Below are 26,706 nucleotides of genomic sequence, written 5' to 3'. Positions count from 1 at the left end.
GAGTGATTGCTGTTGATATGCCTCCTTTTCCATCCGATCCTCGGCCACTCTCTCTTTGTTGATCATGCTCGATTGCAGCTCAACCAGCTGAAGATTGCTTGTATTGATGGCTGATATGGTGTCATCCAAAGTAGACATCACGTTCTCAATGCGTTGTGTATATCCGATTCCTTCCATCCCATACACCAAACCATTATTCAGATCCATATCTATATCAACAAGAAGTCGTATGTATTGAACAATGTTGCTACGCGTAAATAAAGCTGCTTCTATACAATGGCTATCTGCTGTTCACGTGAACAAGTCTGTAAGGCAAGTTGCTGCAAGTAAAGAACGCTGTTAGGGACAATGAAGTAAAGGCCTTGCTAATGCAATTGCTGCAATGAATGCTGTTACGATTGGTCGTGGGAGAGGGGTGTACAAGAGGTGTAGTGAAGCGCGCGTGTTGCCGTGGGGTGCACACGCCATGGACTTGCCATTCAGTCAAAGACGATTGGATAAAGAGAGTTGTAGGGTTGACATGGTGGGTTGAAGCAGGACAATCGTTTGCAGGTGGTAGTTGTAGACTTGAATGGGGCACAGTGCTAGAGACAAGAGGTTGTGGGAGTGGAAGGAGTGGGAAATTAAAGAGGTCGGACACCTCTTGTATAAATGCATGAACACTGTACATCAAACCTTGATGTTGAGATTTCCCCCTTCGAACCTCAAACTTTCACACAAGGTGCTCTTGGACATGCTGATCAATGTTGTATTAAAAAAGACATCATGTACATTTGAAAAATTTGGAATGGGAGGGTGCAATGTGGGTTTACTATGTAAGTCGGAAATGGAGGACAGCCCCGGATTCATGATTTATGTAAATACTATGTATTATCTTGGGATTCCCCATTTCGAACCTGAAACTTTGTCAGAAGGTTTGCTGGGACATGCTGATCAACTTCATTCATTTAAAAGACGCAGACTTCATTGTGAAGTTTTAAAATGCGGGGGGCGGCCCAAATGGTGGATGACGGCAACAAAAGAGTGGACGGCCCACCGCCCCGAAGTTGCCCACCTCCAACTTGAAAATTAGTCAGAAGGGTGCTCTCGAGCATGCTGATCAACTTTTTCTAATAAAGACTTCATGCTTCATTTGAAAATTTGGAATGGGAGCGGCCAAAAGTTTGAAAGACGGAGACATTCGCAGGGTCTGTCTTCCAAGTATTTTCATGTTTGCTGTTTTGGCGTAGCTCAGTCAAATCGGCTCGGATCAAGAAACTTGAATGATGGAAATGAATGTCTAGAGCAGGGGAATTGTTCACATGTCATACAATGAACAAAAGTTGGAAATGGGAGGAAATGGCTATTAGCTGCCAATGATGAGCTGTTACTGGATATCATACATTGCCCCTTTCATTCATGCAAACGTAGCTGTGTTACACAACACGACCCTCTGCATCTTTTGCTCTGTCAGGGTCTAGCTACTTTACATTAAACAAAGACCACTTCTCATATGGCATCACGCTTACAAACATAAAGGTGCCTGTATCTCCAAACTTTACAATGCAACGTGGGGTTTTGAATAGAGCAATGTGCTCGGCTTGGCCAACAGCACCTTGTGTGAAAGTTTCACGTTCAATGTCGCAAACAGCCCAAAAAATATTTTTTGGTCGTCGTCGTCGAAGAGGTCGACCCCCAGATCCAGTTTGGCTGGTGGCGACATTGCGAAATCTGGGATTGGCAAGCTTGATCGTGAAACTGGCACCCATGGTGCAGTTGGTCAAGCCGAGCCCATTGCTCTAATAAAAACCCCACGTTTGATTGTAAAGTTTAGGGATACAGGCACCTTTATGTTTGTAAGCGTGATGCTATATGAGAAGTGATCTTTGTTCATTGCCAAGTAGCTAGACCCTGGAGAGCCAAAGATGCAGAAGGACCTCTTTGGGTAACTCAGCTAAAAAGTCAGGACTTCAGGGACAATGCATGAAAGGTACGCAACCCTCACTTTGATGTCATACATTGGCAGCTAATAGCCACTTTTGTGCATTCCCAACTTTTGTGCATTCTATTGTAGGTGGACGATGCTCCTGCTCTAGACATTCATTTCCATGATTAAAGTAGGTTGATCCGAGCTGATTTGGTTGAGTTACGCTCACACAAGATTACATCGGTTGAGCTACATCGAGCGTGCTCTATGTCCAGAGTGATGTAATCTCTCTTTGACCGCAGCTCAGTCAAATCAGCTCGGATCAACCTACTTTAATCATGGAAATGAATGTCTGGAGCAGGGGCATCGTTCCCATGCAGTGGATCTCGCAACAATGATGATTGGATAAAAGTGGCCGTTAGCTAGCAATACATGCCTGTTCCTAGATGATCTATAAAGTAATTATACATTGACCCTTTCATTCATGCAAACGTAGCTGTGTTACACAACACGACCCTCTGCATCTTTTGCTCTGCCAGGGTCCACCTACTTGACAATGAACAAAGACCACTCTTTATATAGCATCACGCTTACAAACGTAAAGGTGCCTGTGTCTCCAAACTTTACAATGCAACGTGGGGTTTTGAATAGAGCAATGGGCTCGGCTTGGCCAACAGCACCTTGTGTGAAAGTTTCACGTTCAATGTCGCAACTAGCCCAAAAAATATTTTTTGGGTCGTCGTCGTCGAAGAGGTCGACCCCCAGATCCAGTTTGGTTGGTGGCGACATTGCGAAATCTGGGATTGGCAAGCTTGATCGTGAAACTGGCACCCAAGGTGCAGTTGGCCAAGCCGAGCACATTGCTCTAATAAAAAGCATACGTTTGATTGTAAAGTTCGGAGATACAGGCGTCTTTATGTTTTGCATATGCTCTATGTATGATGCTATATGAAAGATGGTCTTTGTACATTGTCATGTAACTGGACCCTGATAGAGCCAAAGATACAGAGGGTTGTGTTTGTGTAACACAGCCCATTTGCATGTCTGGAAGGATCAATGGATGATACTTTATAGACTATCTAGCGAGAAGTCACCATTAGCAGCTGATAACTACTTCCTCCCAATCACAGTTGTTGTCTATTCCAATGCATGGGAATAATGCTCCTGCTCCAAAGATTTACTTCCATGATTCAATTGCCTTGACCCGAGTTGATTTGACTGAGCTATGCTTAAACAAAGAGTACATCAATCAGTATACATACAGCAGTATGCGTACTATATGTGAAGTTCGTTCATAATCTCTTCCACATGCACTTTCCCATTCCCAACTGTTGGACTATCATTCAAGTACAACCAAATGAAAAACTCAAGGCATAATGAAGAGGAGCGTCAGGACCAAGCATCAATGTAAAGTGACCATCAATGGATCAAGAATACTCGTACTAAAGTTACTAGCTTTTGGATGCAATCATTTACATGCATATTTAGCGAGATGGTATAGCTGGTCAACTTTGCGTTTCCATGGAGGAGTGTAGAAATCATGCACTGTGTTGCCACCCAAAAACAAGCGGGTGCTAATGTATCCAGCAGCTGTAGTTCCTGCTGTCATTTCTTTAATCTCTCCTCTTTTCCACACACATGTCTAGTGTATACACACTTGAGCCACACACAAAGTAAGCTTATTCTTCAATTGAACGCTTTATTCAACGACTCACCAATCTCGATCAGCGGCAAGGTCATTCTGCATACTACAGCTGGTGACATTGAGATTGAGCTATGGGGCAAGGAGACGCCAAAGACATGTCGCAACTTTATCCAACTGTGCATGGAAGGATACTATGATAATACTATTTTCCACCGCATTGTCCCCGGATTCATTGTACAAGGAGGCGATCCCACTGGTACCGGTCAAGGTAATAAGAGCATCAGCCATTTGTGTGTGTCCATTGACTAAAGCTTTGTATAAGGTGGCGAATCGATCTATGAGGACGAGGACGAATTCCCCAATGAATACCACTCCCGCTTGCGATTCAACCGACGTGGTCTAGTTGGTATGGCGAATACTGGTGAAGGCACAGCTGGCAGTCAGTTTTTCTTTACGTTGGATCGTGCTGACGAGCTTGACAAGACCCATACACTGTTTGGACGCGTAAGTGAATTGGAGATGATGATATCCAACATGATCCTTTTTTTCTTATAAGCAATGTTTGTTCAGGTTGTTGGTGACACTGTATACAACGTTATTCAAATGGGCGAGATGGAAGTGGATGTGAACGAGAGGCCGCTTTATCCACCCAAGGTCAAGACAACCGAGATCGTTCTCAATCCATTTGATGATATCGTACCACGCATCACCGAACGAGAAAAGAAATTGGCACGTGCACGAGAAATGGAAAAGGCTGCTGCTGAAGAACAAGCCAAAAAGAAAAAGAAGAAAGAGAAAAAGTGAGTGTCTCTTGTTTATTATACCAAAAGCTGGATGGCTAATGGCATGGTTAGGAAATTGAATCTGCTATCGTTTGGTGAAGAAGCAGCTGAAATGGAGCCCGAGGAAGGACCAAAGAAGAGTAAAAAGAAGAGTGCGTATGATTTCCTTCCCGAGGATAAGGCTGTGCCTGTGCCAAAGGAAGAAAAGGTGCCTGTGCCAAAGGAGGAAAAGGATGACAAGTCTACGACAACTATTCAACCCGAGAAGCGTCAGCCTGAACAACCCATTTCAGAGGAACCACCCAAAAAGAAGCACAAAGAAGAGAAACCAATCCACCAAGAAGAAGAACAACAACCATCAAAGTAAGCGATATGGGATACGTGTATAGAAGATGGTGTTTTAATGAGCATTTACTTAGATCGGAGCCTTTATCCGAATACGAGAAGCTTAAGCAAGACATTCGCAAAATGGAACGAGATCGACGGGATGAAATCGAGGGTCGATGGGCAGATCGTGATACTGGGAAGAAGAAGAAGCTTTCATTGATTGAACAACAACGTGAAAAGTATGCTCGGCGAGGTGTTGCAAAGGTTGGCGGTGTCAAGGAGAGAAAAAAGAAGGATGTTGATGATGTAAGTTGACATGAAGGTGATGATGGTGGGCAATTCTCTAAAGCATCTTCAATAGACCTTTTCAAAGCTGCTTGCATTCCAGAAAAAGTTGTCAACTGCAGAGCCTGAGACTACATCAGCAAAGAAACCAGAGCGACCTCCATGCAAGCTACATTTAGTACCCAACTGTGAATCATGCTATGACACTACCCAGGACGATGCCGAGGAGGAAACGGACGAAGGATGGATGTCTCACAAGCTTGTTTTTGACAAGGATCGAAAGGGCAAGGATTTGATGCAGCGTAGTGAAACGGTGGATGACTATCTTGTGATTGATCCAAGAGCACGCAAAGCTGAGGCTGATCAGCAAGAACGTGAGAAGCGCAAAGGGAAACAAAATCATCTTGGGGAGGCTTTTCGTAGCAAGAGAGAACGGGATTATGATGATGATGATAGAAAAAGGCATTCACGTGATCGAGATGATCGACGACGTTATGACGATAGGAAACGTTCAAGAGATGATTCGTACCATAGACGAAGATGATTTAATAATAATAAATTGTAATGCATTTACATGATGGTGATGATGTGTCTTTATTCCAATGTACAAGGTATAATGGGTTTAATCGCTTTCTTTCCGAGCTTTGCCTTTCTTTTCTTGTGAATCAGACGATGATCCTTCCCCGACATCTGCGTTGCTATGGTGATCCTCCTCGTTCTTACGTTTGACACCTCGAGCTTCTTGTTCGGATCCCCCATCATGGTCTATGCTAGTAGATGTAGTAGTCGTAGTAGTCGTCGTAGTGTCCGTATTAGAGGGTGTTGGTGTATTGGTGTTAGCTTGTTGTTGGTTGGTGGTTATATCAGAACGAGCAGGTTGTGCTGTTGTAGACGAGGATGTTCTGGTTCGGGTACGACGAGGACTGATATCAGCAGCAGCTAAGACGGATCCCAAGAAATGGTAAATCAAGCTCATTCCCTGGATAATGCGTGCCGTGCGTAATACACGTCGATACAAGTTCATGTTTTCCTATAAGAAGCACATGTAAGTAAATCGTACAATTATTTACATCACACCCTCCAAACTTACTTCGCTATTAGCCACACGATCACCAGCTCGTAAAGCATTCGACATCTCTCGTAGTCGGGGGATGACATCCGTCATTAATGTTGCCAGCTCGTCCAATACCAATCCCACAGCTGCTGTTTGACTATTGCCATTCCCTCGAAGTCTTGCTCGTATTTCATTAGCCACTTCAGGTGATGTGCTGGATGTGGTTGCAATGCCAGAGATACCTGAAATGCATCAACGTTAATAAAGATCACCCTCACAATTTAACCGTTCCACTTACTTTGATTGGTTGGAGTATCCAGGATCGTTCTCACGTTTCGCATACATCCCATAGTTCGCATTAATCGCACTTCAACCGACGCCTAATCCATATCATATTAACAGCCTTACATCATTGTACCAAAACCCTCCTCATCACTTACCGGAAATTGGGTATTAGGTGTTGTTGTTGATGATGATGATCGATTCTCTGTTGTATTATTGGAGCCGAGATCAGATGAACTTCTTGATCCAAGATGTTGATGTTCGAATTGTGGTCTAGGAAGTGTGGTTGAAAATGCAGTGGTTGATGGCGTCGTATCCCGATTACGGTTTGAGGTGCTATTGGTAGCTGATGTGGAAGTCTGTACAAGATAGTTAGCATTGGTCTTTCTCATAATCATTATACACACACACACTTACAGTGCTATCTCTGGTGGCCCGTAATGCACTAAGTGGTCCAGTCAATCCTTCCATCAATGAAGATAGCTATGATGGATTAGTACACAAAGAGGATAATGGCACACAAAGAACCACTTACTGGATTGGTCCGATCACCGACATCCAAAGTGATGAATGTGTATCCTTCCATCATAGGGAAACCACCATTCATAAATGGAAATCGTGGCATACCGCGTGAGTAAGTGCGTCGATTGCTGGTTTGTGGACGAGGCTCATCTAACGGGCACAATCAATATCTCATTCATAGTGGAACCCATTTCGCCCCCAACAATTACCATTTTGTGGATTAGCCTGTACACCAGGAGGACGCACCACTAAATGAACCACCTTGCCTGTATCGAGATTGGCTATAATTCGTCCATGCATAAGTATCCTTTGTCATACAATATATGTAATGTGTGTGTGTGTGTGCCCGCTCCCATCGCCGCAGCCTCCCACTACCCCATATCGCTAGCAAACCCCCCCCCACTCGTATGGCCAAAGGGATTGGGTATAGATGAGGAGAAACGTACCGTACTCTGCCAGGTTTTGACCGTCCTTCATCATTTTGCCTTGGAAGATAAGTCGTTGACGATTGGATTCGATTTGGAAGACACCTTGCACGGCATGTTTGAGGTCAAGGACCGAAGCATCTCGGGATATGGTGACAGGCTTCGTTTGCTGTTCCAATGTCTTTATGCTTAGCACCATCGATGGAGAACGAGTTGTCGTTGACGATGAGTTTGCTGCATTTTCTGGTGGGTCGGGTGAATGGTTGCTTTCGGAAGCCATGCTGAATCAAGGGATGACAAATACAGTGGAAACAGATACGTTGAAACCAACAACGAAAGCAGAGAGAGAGTAAAGAAAGAAAAAGAGACACACACACGCCCGACATCATATCCAATTCACAAAGGTGTCTTTGAATAAAGCATTCCCCCATAACGCTGCAGTCACAATGACCGAATACTATAATCGCTTTGAAGACTACTACTACTTGGATGATAACATCATCACTTCATTGGGCTGAGTGATCGGGCTGTTGACAATAGGATGAGTAATCAAAGATGATCTTCCTTGTACACTTACAACATGGCATCCCAGGTTCTTGGATTACCCTTCAACTAGTACATACCCAACATGTGGCCTTCTCCAATTCTATTATTACTACTACTATTTGCATGAAACAGTAATGCCTTATCTCGCTACGACTAAAAAAGTTTGTGTGACAAAGGATTAGCCATCAACAATGTAGTCATAATACAGCTATTCGCTTACAATCATTGCCCCTCCTAAGTAGCCTAATATGGTTATTCATAATAAACGGATTATGGCTTCCATACCAACAACAAGGTTGCTAGTTGTAAAATTAGAAAATCACCATTGTGCGATGATGAAAGATCAATAAGACCACCACTGCTACAACAACAATGAATCCATCTTCTTTGTGATACATATGAATGAACCCTAGTAAGGAGAGATCCTGCAAATGGTCCCTTCTTCCCAAGCCTATACACGCGGTGTTGATATTTGCTCCAACGTCAACCTCCGAGCACAGGATAATCCCTAAGGGAGACAAGAAGAGGAAAATGGGTGTACATGACAGGGTTTGACTCGCGTCACCGTGTGAGTATGTGCTTCAAGGGGTGTGTATTCCATCAAATTGATGGCCCAAGTTGACAATGTCACATAGATACATCACAACGTGTGTTTGTAATCAAGTTTGTTGTCATTGTTCTGCTTTTGGGTGATGCAGTAAATATCAATATCACACCATTATTGCTTGAAAGGACACATCAGATCATTCTCGGTATCCATGACATACTTAATCCTACAGCACGGAGAAGACAATATGCGGGAGCTTTATGTGAGGATCAAGGAACCCATTCTTTTCAATGAGTGCTGACAACCTGCACGTTATCATGTCCGCCTTGTTTCTCCTCATCCATTGAATCGATCATGAGACCAACAACATGCTGCTTGACAATGATGTCGATTTCATCCTCCTCCAACAACTTGGTATGTCCTTGATGCCTGTAAGATGAAACGGCTCAACGACGACATTGCTGCTCTTCTTCCTCAAGTCGTGAATTAATGCTGCAAGTAGCCTCCTTACATCGACCGTGCCTTACTGTTGCATACCTTCATGCTAGTTCAGGATGCACAAAGTCAAGTATGTGCATACGTTGTATGATCTGTCATGCGCTGTGTGTGTGCAAAGGCCTTTCTGGTATGTTGTGTGCGCACGGCCACAATTTTGTTTGTATGTAACCCAATAATAATAGCAACCCAAATATCAGGTGATGTGATGGCCTCTGCTGATGTATAGTAAAATGGTATGACAGTCATCATCCTTAACCTGGATCCATCCCTGCCAAGAGGAATTTCATGGTGGAAAATCCCTTTTGTGGGGAGAGAATGTGTCGATGTGATAAAGATGAGGAGGTCGTCATGATGATGATGGATGCGTGTGAGCACCAGTAATAGAGTATGAGTGTGTGTGTGCGGTGTGCAATATGTATAAAAAATAATTCTAGGGCTTGTTGGGGGGATTCCTTTTGTGTCAATCAGGTACATTTATCATCCCCTTTGTGTGTTGGTTGATAATCCGCCCTTAACCGCCAAGACCTTCTAGTACACAAAGCGTGGCCCCAATTCCAATCTTACAACAACAAACCCTACTAAAACCCCCACATTCGGTCGGTCATGCTCGGGCATTATTTTTCGTAATCATAACAGTGCTGGAACCAGATGGGATGATCATAAAGCTGCATGAAGCAGCATCAGCATCAGCGTCAAAGTTAAATTCTGTGTATGAAACTCCTCTCTTTTTCTCTCTTTTTCTTCTTCTCTCTCTCTTTGCTCTTTAACATTTGATCATTACATCTTCATACGTACTTGCACGCGTATCGCACTTTTGCTTTTCTTTGTACACCATATACACACACATCCATGCACACGGTCTTGACCACGACAACGGTGACTCCTTCTTCATTCGCCGTACGACAATGGCGTAGGTTCTCATCACAAGTACGATCCATGCACTTGAAACGACAAAAATCAACCTCTTCACGTAAATCGGAAGCATCCAGCAAGTCGAGTAAATCCGTACGCTTTGAACTTGTGGAGGATGTGTATTATACCCACAGCCCATCCGAATATGACAGATCACCTGCAACCGAAAATACCGCACGTCCTGTTCTTGGTCAACTCTTTTTCATTGATGAGAAGGATGATAATGATAAAGCGCTTGTACGCAACACCAACAATAATCGGCATCGAAGTTTTCAATCCGCTGTGATTCACCTTGCGCTGCGCGCATGGCGATGACGGGGGGCTGTCTCTTTTTTTTCCCATTCTGGGATAATTATCCTTTCATGGACTAAGAAAATCACACTTATTCTCCCACATCACGCTACTCCTCAACTCAACTTTTCCACCTCCCCCCCTTTTTTTCGCCATTCCGTCACCCCTTGATGCAGATATTATACGACTTGTTACCTTTACCGCCATCCAATCGAGTTGGATATCACGCATGTGTCCTTCCTTATCCAAAACAAGGTCTTGGGATTCCTCACACCAACAACAACATCATCCCCTTCCTCTCTCTCTTGGCGATTTTAAGGGTTTGCAACACAATTCCGTGCTGCTCATCATTTCTCATCTTCCCCTTCATCTGATTACATATATCACATACACATGTATTATATACACATTTGGCTCCTTGTCGTTTAGCACACAGGTATTGTTGTGCGTGTAACCATCATCAATAATAAAACACACACCTTTGATCGGCATGTTTATAAACAAAAAAGTTTGGGGGAGAGGTAATCAAATGTCTTGGCATGCATGTGTGTTGTTGGTATCCTTTCTTCTGGTATCTGCATGAAACGGATCAGGTGTCACCGGACCTTGTATTGGGTACAATGGACTTCATCATTGTGCTGTTGCTGCTGCTTCTTTATCGATATTGAATAAGCTTTTCAGCCATGTCGTTATTCAACATGATGTATGTAGCAGCTGTAATGATATGTCTTGTGTTGTGTGATCCATCTCAGGCAGCATTGGCGTATGTAATGTAATGGATGCATAAAAATTCAGCCCTATACAGCGCCAGCATCTTCTATATCAATATTTCGTCTGGGGATGTACCGTTTTTTAGCCTGACACTTATGCACGATTGGTTTCATAGCAACCATCAAAAAGATCTTTTTTCCTTGTGCGAGTTACCCGGTACCCGCATTGAAAAACAATAACAAGTAGGCATGTTTGGAAAGGACATTTATTTCCTTCCTACTACTACAAGAACAAAGTGATACACACGGCAATTCCTCGGTTGTTTAGGATCTCTGGGCTTTATGGGGAGCTATATTTAGGTGATAATAAGGCGTGTTCATCTATGCATGATATCATTTACAATACGCTCTCTTATAATGCGATGTGTGTGGGTGGGAGCATGTGAGTGAGTGAGCGAGTGAGTGTGGTTGGCAGGCTGATGTTGAAACGCGGCCAAGATGGGTGTGTGTGAGCGGCACAGAAATGAAAGCAATGTCACGTCGCGCGTTTCGCGTTCCTTTCTCGTGTTCTCTCCTCTTCTTGATACCGACCCACAATGCTCAAACAGAAACGAAATCGCCCTAATCGCTTTGCATCTGCAGCAACTCGACATCAACATATTTACGTCGACAAGGGAACACCTCACGATCCGCTTGCAGGCTCACCATACCCTTCACGATTGAACTTTTACACCGAACCACCACCTCTCGAAATCACCATTGAAGAGTTTGAACTCTTTGCACTCGATCGTCTCCAAGGTAACTTTTGGTCACATTCCTCACTCATAGAACCCCTCATTCATTTGTGTGCATGTGGTCTAGTCCTCAAGACACTCGAATCAGCAGCACTTCGCAATAAACGTGGACCTGACTACAAACGCCAAGTGGATCAAGCTCTTGAAAAGTTTCTTCCAATGAAATCCAACCTCACACAATCCACCAAGCTCCTGGAAGAACGGAGGAAGGATCATGTCAGTCACTTTGTCTTACGGCTTGCTTATTGTCGAAGGTAAAAGGATTGAGGGGGATCATTAAAAAAAAGGAGCAGTGTCGACTCATAACAATACTTTTTATCAGTGAGGATTCTCGTGCATGGTTTTTGCGACAAGAATGTGCTCTCTTCAAGTAAGATCATTGTGTTTATCGTTGATACCAAGAAAATTGACATGATCACCTAGGTATCGCTTTGAACAAGAAACCTTGGAAGAAAAGAAGAAGTTTGTTGCCGGTTTAAAGTTGAGCTGGACACCTGTAAGTATATATACATGGATATAGTGAATGATACGTTTTGACATGGTATGATTCATAGCTTGAACCTGAAGAAAAGCGGCGGATACGGGATAAGCTGGAAGCATGTGCTATATGGAAAGCAAGCAAAGCCAATCAATCTACACGTGCCATTGTCGAAAGTGAAACTTACTTTAAGGTTAGTATATGGAGGGTGTCAAATGGTGACAATCTATGTGTGTAACACGATGTTTGTTTGTAGGTTGATTTTGAAAAAGTGCCGGATTTGCTCTCGAATCGATCAGTCTATATTGAAGGAGGTGTAGCCTATGTGCCCATGTCCGATCAAGTCAGTCTGGTCATGGATGAATTTAGGAGAATGTTGTCAGCTGCGCTGGAAGTAAGTGGATTGACTTGGAGTAGGATGAGAATGAAGATTAACCAATGTGGTGATATTATAGGCAACTGCAAAGGCATTACCAAGGATGGAAGAGGATGATCGTCTACGACCGATTCTTGTGAATGTGGAAAAGCAGTATATGGGCAAAGAGTATGGTGTGGATGGTGCTGTCACGGGTACTGTGCGTGCTGGTGATGTGGATAAGGTAAGCGACATACAACATCTATGCGAGGGGGATGGTACTGATTATCGGCATTAGCTTGTTCGTGCACACGCCCCTCTTTGTATGTCACATTTACATGAAGCATTACGAGCGGATAAGCATCTTCGACATGGTGGCCGTATGCAATATGGTCTTTTCCTCAAGGTAAGCAATTCAAATGTTGATCTGGTATTTGCTGGGTGGCTGACAATGGTAATTGTTATTAGGCTATTGGTTTATCGGTGGATGAAGCATTGGTTTTCTGGCGAACAGCATTTTCCAAGTTTCCAGACGACAAGTTTCAAAAGGAATACGCTTACAACATTCGACACAACTATGGCTTGGAAGGCAAACGTGTTAGCTATGCTCCCTACAGCTGTATGAAGATTATTCAAGGCAATCCACCATCAACCGGAGATCATCATGGTTGTCCCTTCCGCCATTTCTCACGTGGTAACCTGGAAGCCAAGCTTTATCGTAATCGTGTCAGCACTGTCCATGTCAACGAGATTATGAACCTTGTCGAGAGCAAACATTATCAAATCGCCTGTACTCGCCTTTACGAAGTGACTCATCCAGACCAACCCGGCAAAATCGACCCTATCGAGCATCCCAACCAATACTATGAATACAGCAAAAAGCTAGCTAACGGTGATGTTACCCCAACTGAGAATAAGGATGATGCCATGGATATAGATCGATGAAAATGAATAAAAAGGATAATACCATTAATCTTAACACCTTGTTAATCCAATCCCCCCATACATCGTTTAAGCCAAATATGACCCTTTTAATATAAAAGCACTTCCAATGTATTCCTCTATACTAAAATTCCTCCTTTACTATGAAACTACGCAGCTATGAATGGATTGAGGAGCCTGTTGCTGATCACTGTTTGCTGAGGTTGGGCAATGATCATCCTTTTGTCGGTTTGTGGATGGCTGTTTTCGAGAACTTGAATGCAATGGATAGATATTGCGAGTGTGATGTTCCAACAAGTTCAGTTTCTCTTGCATACAACGATGATGCTCTTCCTGCTCTTGCTTAATAAGCTTCAATCTCTCACTAAGGTTATTGAACTGCTCGCTAACGCTACTTGATTGTTGCTCCGTATGCTGCTGCTGAAGCGCCAATTCTGCTTTTCGCCAAAGTTCTTGTATGTCTTGCATACATAGTGACAATTCCTGTTCCAAACTATCGCTCACCGTCACCAACGCTGTAGCTGTATCACCCTTATCTTGTTGGCAAGTTGAAACATCAGGTTGCTCAGGATCGTCTTTTTGGTTCTCTGGTGCAGCATTATCTTCTTTCTTGGGATCGCCTCCTTGATGATTCTTTGATGCGGCATCATCTTGTTGTTGGTGACCTGATGTAGCACCATCTTTTCGCTCATGGTCATCTTTTTGGTTCTCTGCTGCTGCATCATCTTGTTGCTCGGGGTCACCTTGATGATCCTTTGATATGCTATCACCTCGTTGCTCAAGATGGCCTTGTTGATGACTTGGTGTAGCATCACCTTCTTGCCGGGGATCGCTTCTTTCATTCTCTAGAGCAGCCTCATCTTCTTGTATGGAATCACCTTGTTGGTTTTCGGGTGCAGCATCGTCTTCTTGTGTGGTATCAACTTTTTGGCCCTTTGATGTGGTATCATTTTCTTGCCCAGGATCCTCAAGTTGATTCTCTGCTACAACATGATCTTTTTGAATACCCTCGTGGTCAGTGGTCTCATACGGCTGAATATGAGATGTGGATTGTGCGTCAACCACTGGTCGTTGTTGGGGATGTTGACCACTAAGACGTTTGCTTTTTTGACGTGAACGCGATTTTTTGGAACGAGCCATGAAGGGAAAAAAGGGTACGTTTTCTCTTTGTGATACGACATCCCCTAGCTCTATATAAGACAAGCTATGTGCATGGTCTTTGTCTTGCTTAAAGAAAGAGGACAGCCATTGACCAATAGCATTGAATTACCGCGCACTCCTGATAAAGTGGTAAGTGTGGCCATTAAGCCAAAACATCCACATAATGAAAGCTTTCATCGGAGTGTATGATAACATACAAGGAGGCAGCATCATCCCATATATTTGTTCTATTGTATGCTGACGATGGAAAAAGTAGCTGCTTACTGAATTGAAGCAAAACGGTACATAATGAGTGCATTGTATACGTATAAACAAAGAATCATTGATATAGCTCGCGTGTATTCGTGTGTTAAAAGAAGAAGGATTCGTCAATGGGCATGTCATTGTGTGCCTTTGTTAGATGGGCTTCCATATTACCGCCTCCGCTTCGGATGCTTTGGGATCAATGGCCATGTTATTTTCATGCAAATTATACCCGATATGTAAGAGGCTGCTGCCACGTAATCTTAGGTATGGTCATAATTGTATATCATCATCAGCTACTATGTATGAACCTTATTGGGCTCATTGCTTACATGATCACTGAGAAGATTGGACGTATGGATACATGTACGTGGTTTGAAATTGGGTTTATTGTACCAACAGCATATGCATTATAGGTAGTTCAGGTATATGTACACCACCACGTGGTCGAAAGGATTAAACATTACGCGGATTGTGCATCCTTTGGTTGCTCTTTGAGAATTGTCTCCTTCAATTTACCATTTAAAAATTCATCTTGGAATGATTTGGAGGAGTTTGCACTTGGATAAGGAACATCGGGTACAGGTACATCCAAAAACTTGCATAGTCGTTCCCAACCTTCACCAAGTTGCATGATAAAAAGTCGATCGCTTGGGACGTTTTTCTTAACCCATTCAACGTGAGCGTTGAACATTGCCTTGATAGCCTCTTCATCGTTAAACTTCTCGGGATCGTAAAGAGCACCATCCAAAATGAGCACCTCGCCCATTTTTCTGACACGCTTCATGTACTCAGACATACTATCATAATCACGACGTCCCTCAGACACCAGGCTGAAAAGCGTGCTTTTGACAGAGCGATACCAGCTATCGGCATCACGATCGGTAAGGACAATCTTGGCATCAGGGTAATGCTTCATTAAACGGTCCACAAAGGAAACGGTTGGCCTTGATACGATACACAGGCTCGTTAGCATCATGGCGTAATACATGCAGGGAAAAACCTTACCAGTCCACAGCAGCATCAAAGCCTTCATACAACATGTCCCAATCCACAGGCTTTTCGGGATGGAGGAAAGCATCCGTAAACACCTCTGGATGGCGATCCACATTATCCATCATCACGCTTCTCATATGGAAGCAGTTGAACCTAACGACAAACATAAAGGGTTAACATTTGGAAGCGTTTTTGATGGACATACGCAATGCATACCCAAGGATGTTGAGAGCGGTTCGCAAACTATCAGTGCCGGTACGCCCATAGCCAGCGCCAATGACTTTCAAGGGAGCCATGTTGTGTGATGATGAATGTCGGAAAGAGAAGATTGTATATCGATCAGGTTCGGCTAATCCATATTTAAAGGGATAAACAAAGCGGCTTAGTTTAAGTTTATGATGGACAAAGTATATGTATTTCTTGACATAATCTCGCATACAATGGTACACAGGGACAAGGGTACATGAACGATGTGCCACACATGTAATGTGAATGTCATCATGCCCGACAGCGGTGACCTAAAGCTTCCGTTTTCGAATGGCAGAGGGATACAAAGTTTAGGGGAGCGTGTCCTTGAAATATTGGTACGACCGCGTATTTGAACGTTAAAACGTTTTCAAGAGAAGAAGAGGGTTGATCATCAAAAGCAGCACCATAAACCGGGAATCAGATAAAGTAGTAGTTGACATCAACAATGGTTACTTGTGAGTAGCTTCTACTGCTCAAGCAGGAGCATTACGCCACAACACGCCATTTAAACCCGCGACATGCCGCACTGTGTTGCCTTGAAACAACTCTCTCGATGATGCAGCACCCATATGGGTAAAAAGAGCCAAGCTCAAAGATAGTCAACATGTCACCATGTATGCTGAGTGTATGTATTTTATCGATCCCATAGGCTATAAAACGATTCATCATTATGATAACATTCCTTCCCACCATGAGCACGTTCCCTTTCCAGTAACACCGACTTAGACACAGCGGCCCGTGATTTCCGAGCGCACACACGTTATTTTTTCTAGAATGCGTGTTTTGTCAAACGCATCCTTTACAACAGCCGACCTTATTAGCACGCTTAAATTATTCGCTATGGCATAATCCAATCGCTACATTACTAGACGTATGTGGATAAGAAGACCAATCAAGTTTGAAAAGACCAATGTTTTGATATCTTTATACAAATTGCATATATACACAACACATAAACGGCTACTACTGCAATATCACGCGTGCGGGCATCAGGACCACCTGCTCTTCATCAATGAACAAAGGGGTAAGCACGGCCTTGACGGATTTGGTATCATCAGCTCTCTCGTTACCGACGACGGCCATAATGTGGGGATCGTACTTTGCACCTTGTTCAACTTGTTGTGTTGTGACATCGGCATCACCAGCATGAATGACCAAGGAAAGGGCGGCACAATGTTCGAGTAATTCATCCCATTCTTGCTTATGTTGGTTGCGATAAAACTTATCAGTCATCACGATACGCAGACGTTCAAGATGTTCCTTGGAAGCAGGATTGAGCGAGAGTGATTGAACGGTTTGTCGACGATACCACTTTGCGAAATGAGCACCGAGGGTTGTTTGGAATCGACGCATTTGATCCGAATACGCAAGGTTCAAAAGCTCCTGATTTTCAGTACCAAAAGGAAGCGAATCAAAATAAGCACTCACGATGTGAGCGAAAAGATCCTGCTCAAATCGAATCTTTGCCGAGTCATCTTGATGATCCACCAATTGGGTATAACGAGTGACAAGTTCAGCGAGTCTTGCGAGTTGTTGAGCAAGGGAATGAGCACTTGTAGCTTCTTGTTGTTCTCGACCTGGTGTGGTGGATGACGATGATGATCCAGCAGCAGTGGTAGTAGCTCTACTTTGTTGATTCCAACGTTCGAGTTCTTCGGGAGTGACTTGAGAAAGATGCAAGGCTTGACCATAAACTTCTTCATTGCAGTTGGTGAGAGAACGCAAGTTTTCAATAAGCTCTGATTGATGCTTTTGGGCGATTTGAAGATTGCGTAGTTGAGTATGTAAGGCTTCATTTTCTTCCATCAACTCTGCAAAGGATTTGGTGACACTGGCAAAGCTTGGTTGTGGTTGTGGAGGTGCCGAGATATCATCATTGACTACTCGATGTTGGTGTCCTCCTCCTTGTTCATCATCACTCGTATCACTTTGATCGAAATCTGTCGCTGCAGACCGAGTGCCTTCATCACCAAACTCGGCAGCATTAGACCGGGATCGATTGTCGTCAATAGTGCTTGCCGTATCTTGTCCTCCTCCACCACTACCACCATCCAAATCACGTAAAGTCTCAAGTCGAAAAGAAGTCAAAAGTGCAGGATGTATAGCATCACTTCCATTGCCACCGCCATCCAGTGTTGACCGATCATCGTCTGTTTCTCGTCCTTCCACTGTAGCTCGGCTACTGCTCACAATACTCGCTGTTCCTCCAGCGCCACTGATAACTGATTCCTGGTCGTCAATCGTCGCTGCAACACTCCAAGTATCCGTGTCACGATGTCGTACATCCAAGGTGTCAAGCAAGTCGGTCTTGCGCATGGCTGCATAACGATGAGGAAAGCCTTCCGACATGCGATGGAAAAGACCACTGTCCTTTTCACTACCGTCGTGTGACGAGACTGACATAACGACAAAGACTTTTTAAATGTGAATGTGTGAATGTAGGTGAGAGTGGGCTTGAAAGTAGAAAAGTAGGAGTCGTTGTAGAGGTGGTGGTGGTGTGCGTGAGTAGCTCAAGTAGAGGAGAAAGAAAGCAAAAAGCACGCCTTGCCTAAAATGAATTCCAACCAATGTTCTCGACAAGGAGGGAGAAAGAAAGAGAGTCAAAATCCCATCATGTAATCAACCACTTCCCCTTTACAGTACACACCAATAAATGGATCCATCTTTACATCATCATATTATGTATCCTTGCTAAATTACCCATCAACAACACGTTCCTGCTCATATGATAAAAAACGCACATTGTGATTTATATTAGAAGAAAAATGTTGATTCATTCTTAGTAGTACAGATGCAAAAGAGAAATAAAAAAAGGGACTGATGTATGATGAGGGGTAACTTGAAAGGCGATCGTCGTCAACAATGCCCGGTTATCTTGTTGGATGAATATCTTCACTTGCGCTGCTGCTGGCACTTTTTTCTTCTTCCTCGACAACGGTTGCCATGGATGAGGGTTGTTGTCGTAAACTAGTACTGCTACCGATACGTCGTAATGTTGGATGTGCTACGTGATCAACGTTGGCTGCGCTACTATTACAACTACTTCCACCACCAGCATTGCTGTTGCCACCGCCACCACCTGGATTGGTGCCAATTGTCAAACATTGAGAATAATCACGTGCATTGTTGTTGTTGTTGTTGTATGGATCAATAGGTGTTCGTGAAAAAGCAAAGGGTGGTGCCTCTTGTTGTTGTTGCTGGTATAGACTGCTGCTGCCACTCCCACTACCACCTTCGACACCAAGCTCACTCATCTTGAATACTAATGAATCATCATCATCCACAATACTGGTACGATGCTCACGAAGACTATTCATGCTCTCTTGACGTCGAATCTCTGTACCAGCGTCATCACTGATCAAGCTGTTGCCACGATATCTCCTTGATCCGCCACTATGATTGGCAACACCGCCACTGCCACCACCATCACTGGTTGATACCACATGGTCTCCCATCATATCCTCTTCACAAAGACGACGCAACTCATCATGATGGCGATCTTTGGGATAGCTGGCAAAAGCAGGTGGACTCCTATCAAGACTAGTGCTGCTGCTGTTGCTACCAGGTCGAAGCTGCTGTTGTGATAAAGAATGGTGTCTTTGATGGATAATACGAGCGCTTGGATCACTATGACGATGCTGTTGATTACGTAAATCCTCAGATGAAGGGCTCTCGGTAGCATGAAGCGGTGATGACACTACTGGCATATAGGATCGCCCTGTGGATGATGATGTCGATGATCCAAGTGATACCCCACCAGCCATTCCTGCAGCCGTTGTAGGTGATGAAGGCGTATCTCCTCCTCCAGAACGTGCAAGTACGCTGGATGTCATTGATTCTGAAAGTGTATTGTGTGCATCCCGTAAACTGCGAAAGTGGGAGAGAGCCTTTTTGGATCGATGAATCGAAGCACTAGCACCACCGCCACCAGATCCACTTGTTGCCATGCCACCAGCACTGTTGTCATATGTAGGTGATATATTGCCACCGCCACCACCACCACCACCACTATCCGTATCCATAAATTGGCTTGTATAGTTTCGACTTTGAAACATCTTGAGTTCAGGTGTGGCAGCTGCTAAACGCATGAATTCCTCAAGACCGGTATCATCCATATCCTAAAGAGCCATTCTTGAATACCATGTAATAAAGGGGAAAAGAGACTATACATATACACTTACAAGATTGATCGAGCTGTGATCGCTAGTCCTTGACCAACGACGTGTCAAATCAGTGCGGCTGGGGCTCCTTGTGTGTTCTCGCAATTTATCAAAACTTGGAGAGAATTCAATTCGACTTCGCATGGATCCACTACTACCAGCATCCGCCATGGTGGTTGTACTACGAACTCGATCACTCAATGATGCTTGCGGTCGACCAATCATGCCTTCACCACTTCTGGAAACTATTCATCATCATCATCAAAAGGTCAATTAGCTTAATGTTTTCACTGGAGAACACCCCTTCACATACATACACATGATCTCTGCTTGGGGTGAGGATGATAGCGATGGTGTCTTGAAAGGTGATGTGTGGGGTGCTGATAGTCGTTTGCTAAGAGGACTACCAATGGTGATAGGTGCATGCGTGCTTGTGTCTATGGGACTTGGCTGTTGTTGATGTTGTTGTTGATGTTGTGCTGCTCGACTCAATATAGTATCCTTAAGGGATCCTGTAGGTGAACCACGTAATCCAATACTTGTACGTCGTTGTCGCTGTTCTCGTGAATCGGATGTTGCTGCTGCTGCACTCGATGGTCTTGGAGCAAATGAAGAAGAAAATCGATGCACTGCACGTTGCGATGCTTCCTGTTTAAACATGGGTTTAGCTTACGGATGATGCAAACTCCTTTTCCTTATCATACCTCTTGCTCATCATAAAAAACAGCTGATCGAGGACGTTGTTCTTGCTTGTGCTTATCCATGGTTGGAGTAAAAAATTGCTCATGCAAATCCATCATCCGTGCGCTCAAATCACGCTCCGAATCCTCAACACGAAAATCGCAATTCTTCCGATATTGCACTTGTAACTTGAAAATCCTGATCGTAAGATTAACCTCTAGTCTCCATATACCAACGTATAAAAGTTAATACATACCCAAGTGGTGTAACTACGTCTGAAAACTCGTACTTATGCGTATCTCGGGCATTCCCATCCAAGATCGGCTTGTCTATATAGATAGTGTCAGCATGACATAATCCATAAAGCCATTCCCTCCTTACTTACCCAAGGACAATTCGGATTTATCATTGATAATGGTTGATGAAAGGCGATGACCCAAAGATAATTCATTCAGTTGCTGGCCATATTTGGATAAGCGACGATGTAATTCATGCCCTGGCAACAAGCGGACAAAAGAATAAAGCGCCCGGAAAAAGATAATGGAGCGTTTGTAGAGATTGGGTAGATCCACTGGAAAATCAGGCAATGGATGACTATGTCCCTCCTTGTTATTCTCTCACATTCCTCTCCTTCTCGTTTGTGGGATACTTACTTTAATGATAATGTCCATCGCTCCAACAGGATACGATTTGTTGAATAGGGGAGGTCAACCTTATTGAATCGTGCCCTGTCAATGGCCAACATGAGACTGTGATTTGGCGTAAGATCAGATGTATCCAGGTAGATGTCCAATATCAAAGGTGGTGGTTCTCGATCCATGGATTGTATTGCCCGAGATCGCCAATACTTTAGATCTTCTCGTAAGAATTCAGCATCCTGTGTTGCGATATTGAACTATAAGAGCAATATTAGGAGATGGATACAATGATGATGATGATGATGATGATGACTTGCCCATTTATTCATTTTGTTCTTGGATGAGCTGGAAGCACTTGTTGTACTACTGGTACTACTGCATTTGCCATGTCGATCGCTATCTGGTGATACACGTGCCTGAACAATCACTTGGACGGTTTTGGTATAAAAGTTCTATATCATCAACACCCCAATGTTAATCACATGGTCGTCGGGGCGACGTTGCATAACGCACGCACACACACATACACACCTGGATAATATGGTCCAGCTTATTGTTGCGAGTACCAGAGGAAGACGAGGTTGAAGGTCCAACAGGTGCAATGGGTGACGATGAATAGCTTCGTGGATTGGGTTGTGTTGCGCCGCTTGGATAAGATGCGGGAGGAGTGCCGGGGAAGGTCATTTCCAAAGATGCATAATAGAACCGCAGTCGGTGATGGGTTCTTTGTCAACGGTGCAAAAGAGATGTGTGAATCGTAAGGCGTGGGAATCGCCAAAGGAAACAAGGAGATTGGGTCAAAGCGAAGGGGGTTGAATAAACGTCGACAGCCCGTCGCCTTTCTTTTTGGAACCACAAAGTGGAAGAGAGCATAGTTCACGAGGTTACTGCGCTGCTGCTTTTGAACCTGCCGTATTTGTTCATCCTATCACCAAGGCACCACCACTCAACCAATCTATCACAAACAATACATACGTAATCAATAATACCCATTCTTATCTTTTATCCCACCATACATCTTCCCTTGTGAATCGGCGTAATGAATTCTCTATGATGTATATTAGATAATGAAGATCAACTATAGTAGCTATGTAAGATGCGATAGGTCCACTGAAACATATACTGATACTGTGTGGGAGGAATCCCACGCGTCACCATGACAATATCGGAGAAGCACATTTATAATGAAATCAGGCACAATGATGCATTTTTACTAGTATCCAAATTGAAATCACTTTCCATTCTAGCTAAACTGCTTCTTCTTGGTTTCAGAGTTGTACAATACATGCATGAACAAAAGATCCATCATCCTGGAAAAGGATGCGCTCATGTCATGCTACCTAATCTATTGCCCACACGCTGATTGATTTGAATTGAAGTTACAAAAAACCTGGTTCCTCATCTACAACTTTTGTAGCAGCATAGGTGTCCGATTAGGAAATTCTCGTAAGGATGCTTTGTGCACCTTTGTCTCTTGAGGGTAATGCTATAGATACTAGGTAGATAAGGTGTCGTGTTGGGCTCAAATGGATACCACAAAACTGCACATCACATTATCAGAGATAAGGGCAAGATTAGAGAAGAGTAATGCGGCCACAAGTCCTAGCTGCATGTGTGCAATCGACAATCTCCGCTACCTAGCCCTGAGCCCTGATGCCTACTATGGACATCATTAGCGGCCCCGCTCCGCTTCGCTCGAAGACTTTTGATTTCTCTTTGAATGGGTTAACATCGCTGATGGTATAATGTTATTAAAGTAGGCTTTCACGTTTATATCACCACAATCTTGCAGCATTCGCCCTTACAGGAGCTTGCAACTTTTACCACCCTTTAGAGATAATGCCCTGGATCAATGTTCAGGGCAGCGAACACATCAGTGCATGAACAGCATACCCAATTCAATTTCAAATTCATAGACTACCAGCTTTTGGTCCTTTCCTCCTATTTGAAATTGTTGCCTAATCCACTACATGTCAAGGATTCTCCTGCTTCATCCCATCATTTTCATCTTTCAACTATCTTAATCTGAGATGATTTGACCGGGCAACGCTCAACAAAAAGCTCATAGGTTCGTATACAGGATGTCTCAATCCGCACCTACTACATTTGCACCCTCCTCCCATTCAAGATTTTTATAATGAAGTATAAGTTCTTTTATAATACAAAGTTGATCAGCATGTCCAAGAGCATCTTGTGTGAAAGTTTCAGGTTCGAAAGGGGCAATCTCGTAATCAAGAATTGATGTACAGTATTCTTGCGTTCCGATCTATTTGATTTCCACTTCTTGTCTCGTCCTCCCAAACTCAACTATTGCTCATTCAAGTGCAACTACCACCTGCGAACGATTGTCCTGCTTCGACCCATCATATCAACCATACAACTGCCTTGATCCAATTGACTTTGACTGAATGGCAAGCCCATAGCGTGTACACAGCCTCTTGCCGCTCTTCTACAACGACCGATCGTAACAGCATTCATTGCAGCAGTCGCTATTAGCAAAGCCTTTACTCCATTGTCCCAAACAGCGTTCTTTGCTTGCAGCAACTTGTCTTGCGACCTTGTCACATGAACAGCAAATAGCCATTGTATAGAAGCAGCTTCGTTTATGCATAGCAACTTTGTCCAATACATACGACTTCTTGTTAATATGAATAAGGATCTGAATATTGGTTTGCTATATGGGATGGATGGAAGTGTATACATTGTCTGGTTTGGTTCCCTTGGCCCATTTGGAACGTGATGTCTATTTTGGATGACGCGCTATCAGCCATCAACTACCCCACAATACAAGCAACCTTTAGCTGGTTGAGCTGTGATGGAAAATGACCAAGAAAGGGATTGACCAACAGCTGGATGGAAAAGGAAGCATGTCAGCCTCAATATTGGGTTTACAATGGTTATGGATGGAAGGATGCGATCAAGTGCAGTGATGAGAAGTCTTGGAATGTTGCTTTGGTTGCTTGGCGCGTCATCAGTAGGAATGATGAATCATACCCTATGCATACTGCTGAGGAGGAGGATGGTTCGGATGGAATTGAGGAGAGGGCTTGTATCTTTGACGAAAGGAGGTGTTTCACAGCTATGGATGATACTGGAATACTTGTTGAGCCAAAGCATACAACACCTATTTTGCAATCATGGATGAAGGGTGATTATGACGACAGCATTTAAGTATAGAATGATGCAATTATCCCTAATGACTCTATATGTTTCGCCCATATGTACCCTATTCAATTTGGCTATATTGTTCCCTTATGTATCATGTACATACAACATCATCGTCCACAATACCGTGTCTACGTGTTCTTCGACCTTTTATTGAATGAAAATTGGATTCAACATAACGCTTTGGGTATCGTACTATTAGCTTAGATGTGCATTGGGTGGATCACTTGGGTTGTTTCCTGCATTGAAAAGGGGAACTGCAAACGTGAAAGGTGGAAAGAGAGATATCATATATTATTTGGTAGGGGGTTACACAGTTGGTTACACAAGTTGGTCCAGGGGTGAAGCTGCATAACTAATCGATCGATGGAATGCGCACAGACCTAATAGCTTAATTACGAGGGCTGTTCTCAATTGAAGTCTTGAGCAGTGATCATTCTTATGGAGCTAAGGGCATAGAATATTGTGAGGTTACGTATAAACAGTAATAGCTGTAGCAAGCGGGGTGACATGGAGTGCACGAATTGGAGCGAACAGGAGGAACAAAGAGACCACTCTTCTCCACTTCCACTTCACAAAAAAGGTAAGCTTGTCTCCATTTACAAACTACAACGCGTTAATTGCTGGCATTCCTTACAATGTACAGCGTCCATTGGGTTGAACATGTGGTCAATGGCAACACTTTCCAGTTCCAGACATTCAACAGCAAGTACGCGCGCGATCTGCCCATGACTCAACCTTCCATTGCAATACAGCATGTACGTTCAATCGCTGCATTCCTTTATTGTTCAAGTTGGACATTGAGGTGCTAAAGTTCACGTGTAGGTTGCTGTTCTCTCGTTTATACAAGATCCAAAGGGGGGCGTCGTGTGTCGTGTGTATGCTTTCCATGCTTGTCATCAAGGAGAAGTCGCAACATATTGTTACTATGGGTATGTCGACATGAACAGCGAATGCTATCCTTGTTACCTTACATTGCATTTACAGTAGCTTGAATACGTTGGATGATGGTACCTGTGGCAGCAACAACAAGACATTGATATCAAAGCAAGAACGCTGTACGTTGGCTCAATGGTATGCATGGTATTGGATCTACAAAGTAAAACCTGTTAATTAACGAGCTTCACAATGAACAGCAGCAAGATGATATGGATGACATGGAGATACGGTTTTATTTGAGGCAAAGATGCTATTGAGGAATACCACAAGGTAAGAGTGTTCATTATGACGGGATTGATTGGATTCAAGTGAACTTACCAAACGCCATACAGTGGCAGAGACTCTTTCGGCGATACTATTATTATCAAGGCTGCACGTCAAGGATGTCATTGTATAGTACTGTGCTCTCCTGGGGAATTTTGGCCCGGAAACAGTGTGACTCAAGATGCGGCCTCAGGGATTTAAAAATGCATCCGCTGTGCGCACGGCCTCCATCCAAGTGCGGCTATTGATTTCCTTGCCTACAGAGAGAAGGTGGATATCTCTTATGATGCCAATTTCAGGATCCAATGAGAGTATGGTACATATGGTGGCATACCTTGGCGCTGCAGGTTGGTTATTGTATTGCCTTCGGATGGTGTATTTGGTTGCAATTCCTTGTGATCACCATGGTTCAGGGCGTCGTGTGCCTTCCTTACCGAGTTGTCCATAATGAGAGTTCTCAAGACGTCTTTACCTTGCTTCTTTTGCGTATGGTGACAACAAAAGCGTGTGGGTTGGTTTTACTTGTTATCTCACATTGCGTTTATGGTAGGTTGAACATGTTGGATGATGGTACCTCTGGCAGCAACAGGATACGGATCTCAAAGCAAGAATGCTGTATGGTTGGCTTAATGGTATGCATGGCATCGGATGTACAAAGCAAAACCTGTTAATTAACGAGACTTACAGTGAAACAGCAGCAAGACAATATGGATGACATGGAGATACGGTTTTATTTGAGGCAAAGATGCTATTGAGAAATACCACAAGGTAAGAGTGTTCATTGTGGGATTTGTCCCTTCAAGTGTGCTTACGAAAGAAATATTAGGTCAGGCTCTGGTTGGGCGATTATTTTGATCAATCAGCACGTCAAGGATGTCATTGTATAGTACTATGCTCTCCTGGGGAATT

The 26,706-nt window shown here is 43.6% G+C and overlaps 9 protein-coding genes across 9 annotated transcripts; 3 read left to right on the top strand and 6 right to left on the bottom strand.

The window, feature by feature from the left end:
- Positions 1-623: 623 nt before the first annotated feature.
- Positions 624-2,695, bottom strand: O0I10_009148 (uncharacterized protein; the record flags this gene model as incomplete). Its single annotated transcript, XM_058489145.1, has 3 exons — positions 624-662; positions 1,509-1,778; positions 2,501-2,695. The coding sequence occupies 3 exons, from the start codon at positions 2,693-2,695 to the stop codon at positions 624-626; spliced, it is 504 nt and encodes a 167-aa protein (XP_058340026.1).
- An 849-nt stretch (positions 2,696-3,544) lies between these two features.
- Positions 3,545-5,489, top strand: O0I10_009147 (uncharacterized protein; the record flags this gene model as incomplete). Its single annotated transcript, XM_058489144.1, has 7 exons — positions 3,545-3,579; positions 3,635-3,819; positions 3,874-4,055; positions 4,122-4,351; positions 4,406-4,696; positions 4,753-4,966; positions 5,022-5,489. 7 exons carry the CDS (start codon positions 3,545-3,547, stop codon positions 5,487-5,489), a joined length of 1,605 nt encoding a protein of 534 aa, XP_058340025.1.
- Positions 5,490-5,567: 78 nt separating this feature from the next.
- O0I10_009146 (uncharacterized protein) lies at positions 5,568-7,508 on the bottom strand (the record flags this gene model as incomplete). Its single annotated transcript, XM_058489143.1, has 8 exons — positions 5,568-5,975; positions 6,036-6,241; positions 6,298-6,379; positions 6,440-6,640; positions 6,699-6,764; positions 6,817-6,953; positions 7,013-7,084; positions 7,250-7,508. 8 exons carry the CDS (start codon positions 7,506-7,508, stop codon positions 5,568-5,570), a joined length of 1,431 nt encoding a protein of 476 aa, XP_058340024.1.
- Positions 7,509-9,668: 2,160 nt separating this feature from the next.
- O0I10_009145 (uncharacterized protein) lies at positions 9,669-10,046 on the top strand (the record flags this gene model as incomplete). The annotated part of the gene is made up of 1 exon (XM_058489142.1): positions 9,669-10,046. One exon carries the CDS (start codon positions 9,669-9,671, stop codon positions 10,044-10,046), a length of 378 nt encoding a protein of 125 aa, XP_058340023.1.
- A 1,282-nt stretch (positions 10,047-11,328) lies between these two features.
- Positions 11,329-13,304, top strand: O0I10_009144 (uncharacterized protein; the record flags this gene model as incomplete). The annotated part of the gene is made up of 9 exons (XM_058489141.1): positions 11,329-11,530; positions 11,594-11,780; positions 11,849-11,896; positions 11,950-12,022; positions 12,081-12,197; positions 12,261-12,398; positions 12,460-12,603; positions 12,658-12,765; positions 12,828-13,304. The coding sequence occupies 9 exons, from the start codon at positions 11,329-11,331 to the stop codon at positions 13,302-13,304; spliced, it is 1,494 nt and encodes a 497-aa protein (XP_058340022.1).
- Positions 13,305-13,442: 138 nt separating this feature from the next.
- Positions 13,443-14,441, bottom strand: O0I10_009143 (uncharacterized protein; the record flags this gene model as incomplete). Its single annotated transcript, XM_058489140.1, has 1 exon — positions 13,443-14,441. The coding sequence occupies one exon, from the start codon at positions 14,439-14,441 to the stop codon at positions 13,443-13,445; it is 999 nt and encodes a 332-aa protein (XP_058340021.1).
- A 727-nt stretch (positions 14,442-15,168) lies between these two features.
- Positions 15,169-15,997, bottom strand: O0I10_009142 (uncharacterized protein; the record flags this gene model as incomplete). Its single annotated transcript, XM_058489139.1, has 3 exons — positions 15,169-15,652; positions 15,714-15,854; positions 15,918-15,997. The coding sequence occupies 3 exons, from the start codon at positions 15,995-15,997 to the stop codon at positions 15,169-15,171; spliced, it is 705 nt and encodes a 234-aa protein (XP_058340020.1).
- A 916-nt stretch (positions 15,998-16,913) lies between these two features.
- O0I10_009141 (uncharacterized protein) lies at positions 16,914-18,353 on the bottom strand (the record flags this gene model as incomplete). The annotated part of the gene is made up of 1 exon (XM_058489138.1): positions 16,914-18,353. The coding sequence occupies one exon, from the start codon at positions 18,351-18,353 to the stop codon at positions 16,914-16,916; it is 1,440 nt and encodes a 479-aa protein (XP_058340019.1).
- Positions 18,354-18,820: 467 nt separating this feature from the next.
- Positions 18,821-22,113, bottom strand: O0I10_009140 (uncharacterized protein; the record flags this gene model as incomplete). The annotated part of the gene is made up of 9 exons (XM_058489137.1): positions 18,821-20,068; positions 20,132-20,355; positions 20,428-20,758; positions 20,815-20,989; positions 21,048-21,120; positions 21,177-21,385; positions 21,445-21,686; positions 21,747-21,881; positions 21,961-22,113. The coding sequence occupies 9 exons, from the start codon at positions 22,111-22,113 to the stop codon at positions 18,821-18,823; spliced, it is 2,790 nt and encodes a 929-aa protein (XP_058340018.1).
- Between the last annotated feature and the right edge of the window lie 4,593 nt (positions 22,114-26,706).

The sequence above is a fragment of the Lichtheimia ornata genome, assembly GCF_029851405.1.
Source record: "Lichtheimia ornata isolate CBS 291.66 chromosome Unknown scaffold00052, whole genome shotgun sequence".
NCBI lineage: Eukaryota > Fungi > Mucoromycota > Mucoromycetes > Mucorales > Lichtheimiaceae > Lichtheimia > Lichtheimia ornata.
The sequence above is the reverse complement of the archived record's forward strand: the minus strand, read 5'-3'. Positions and strand labels throughout refer to the sequence as shown.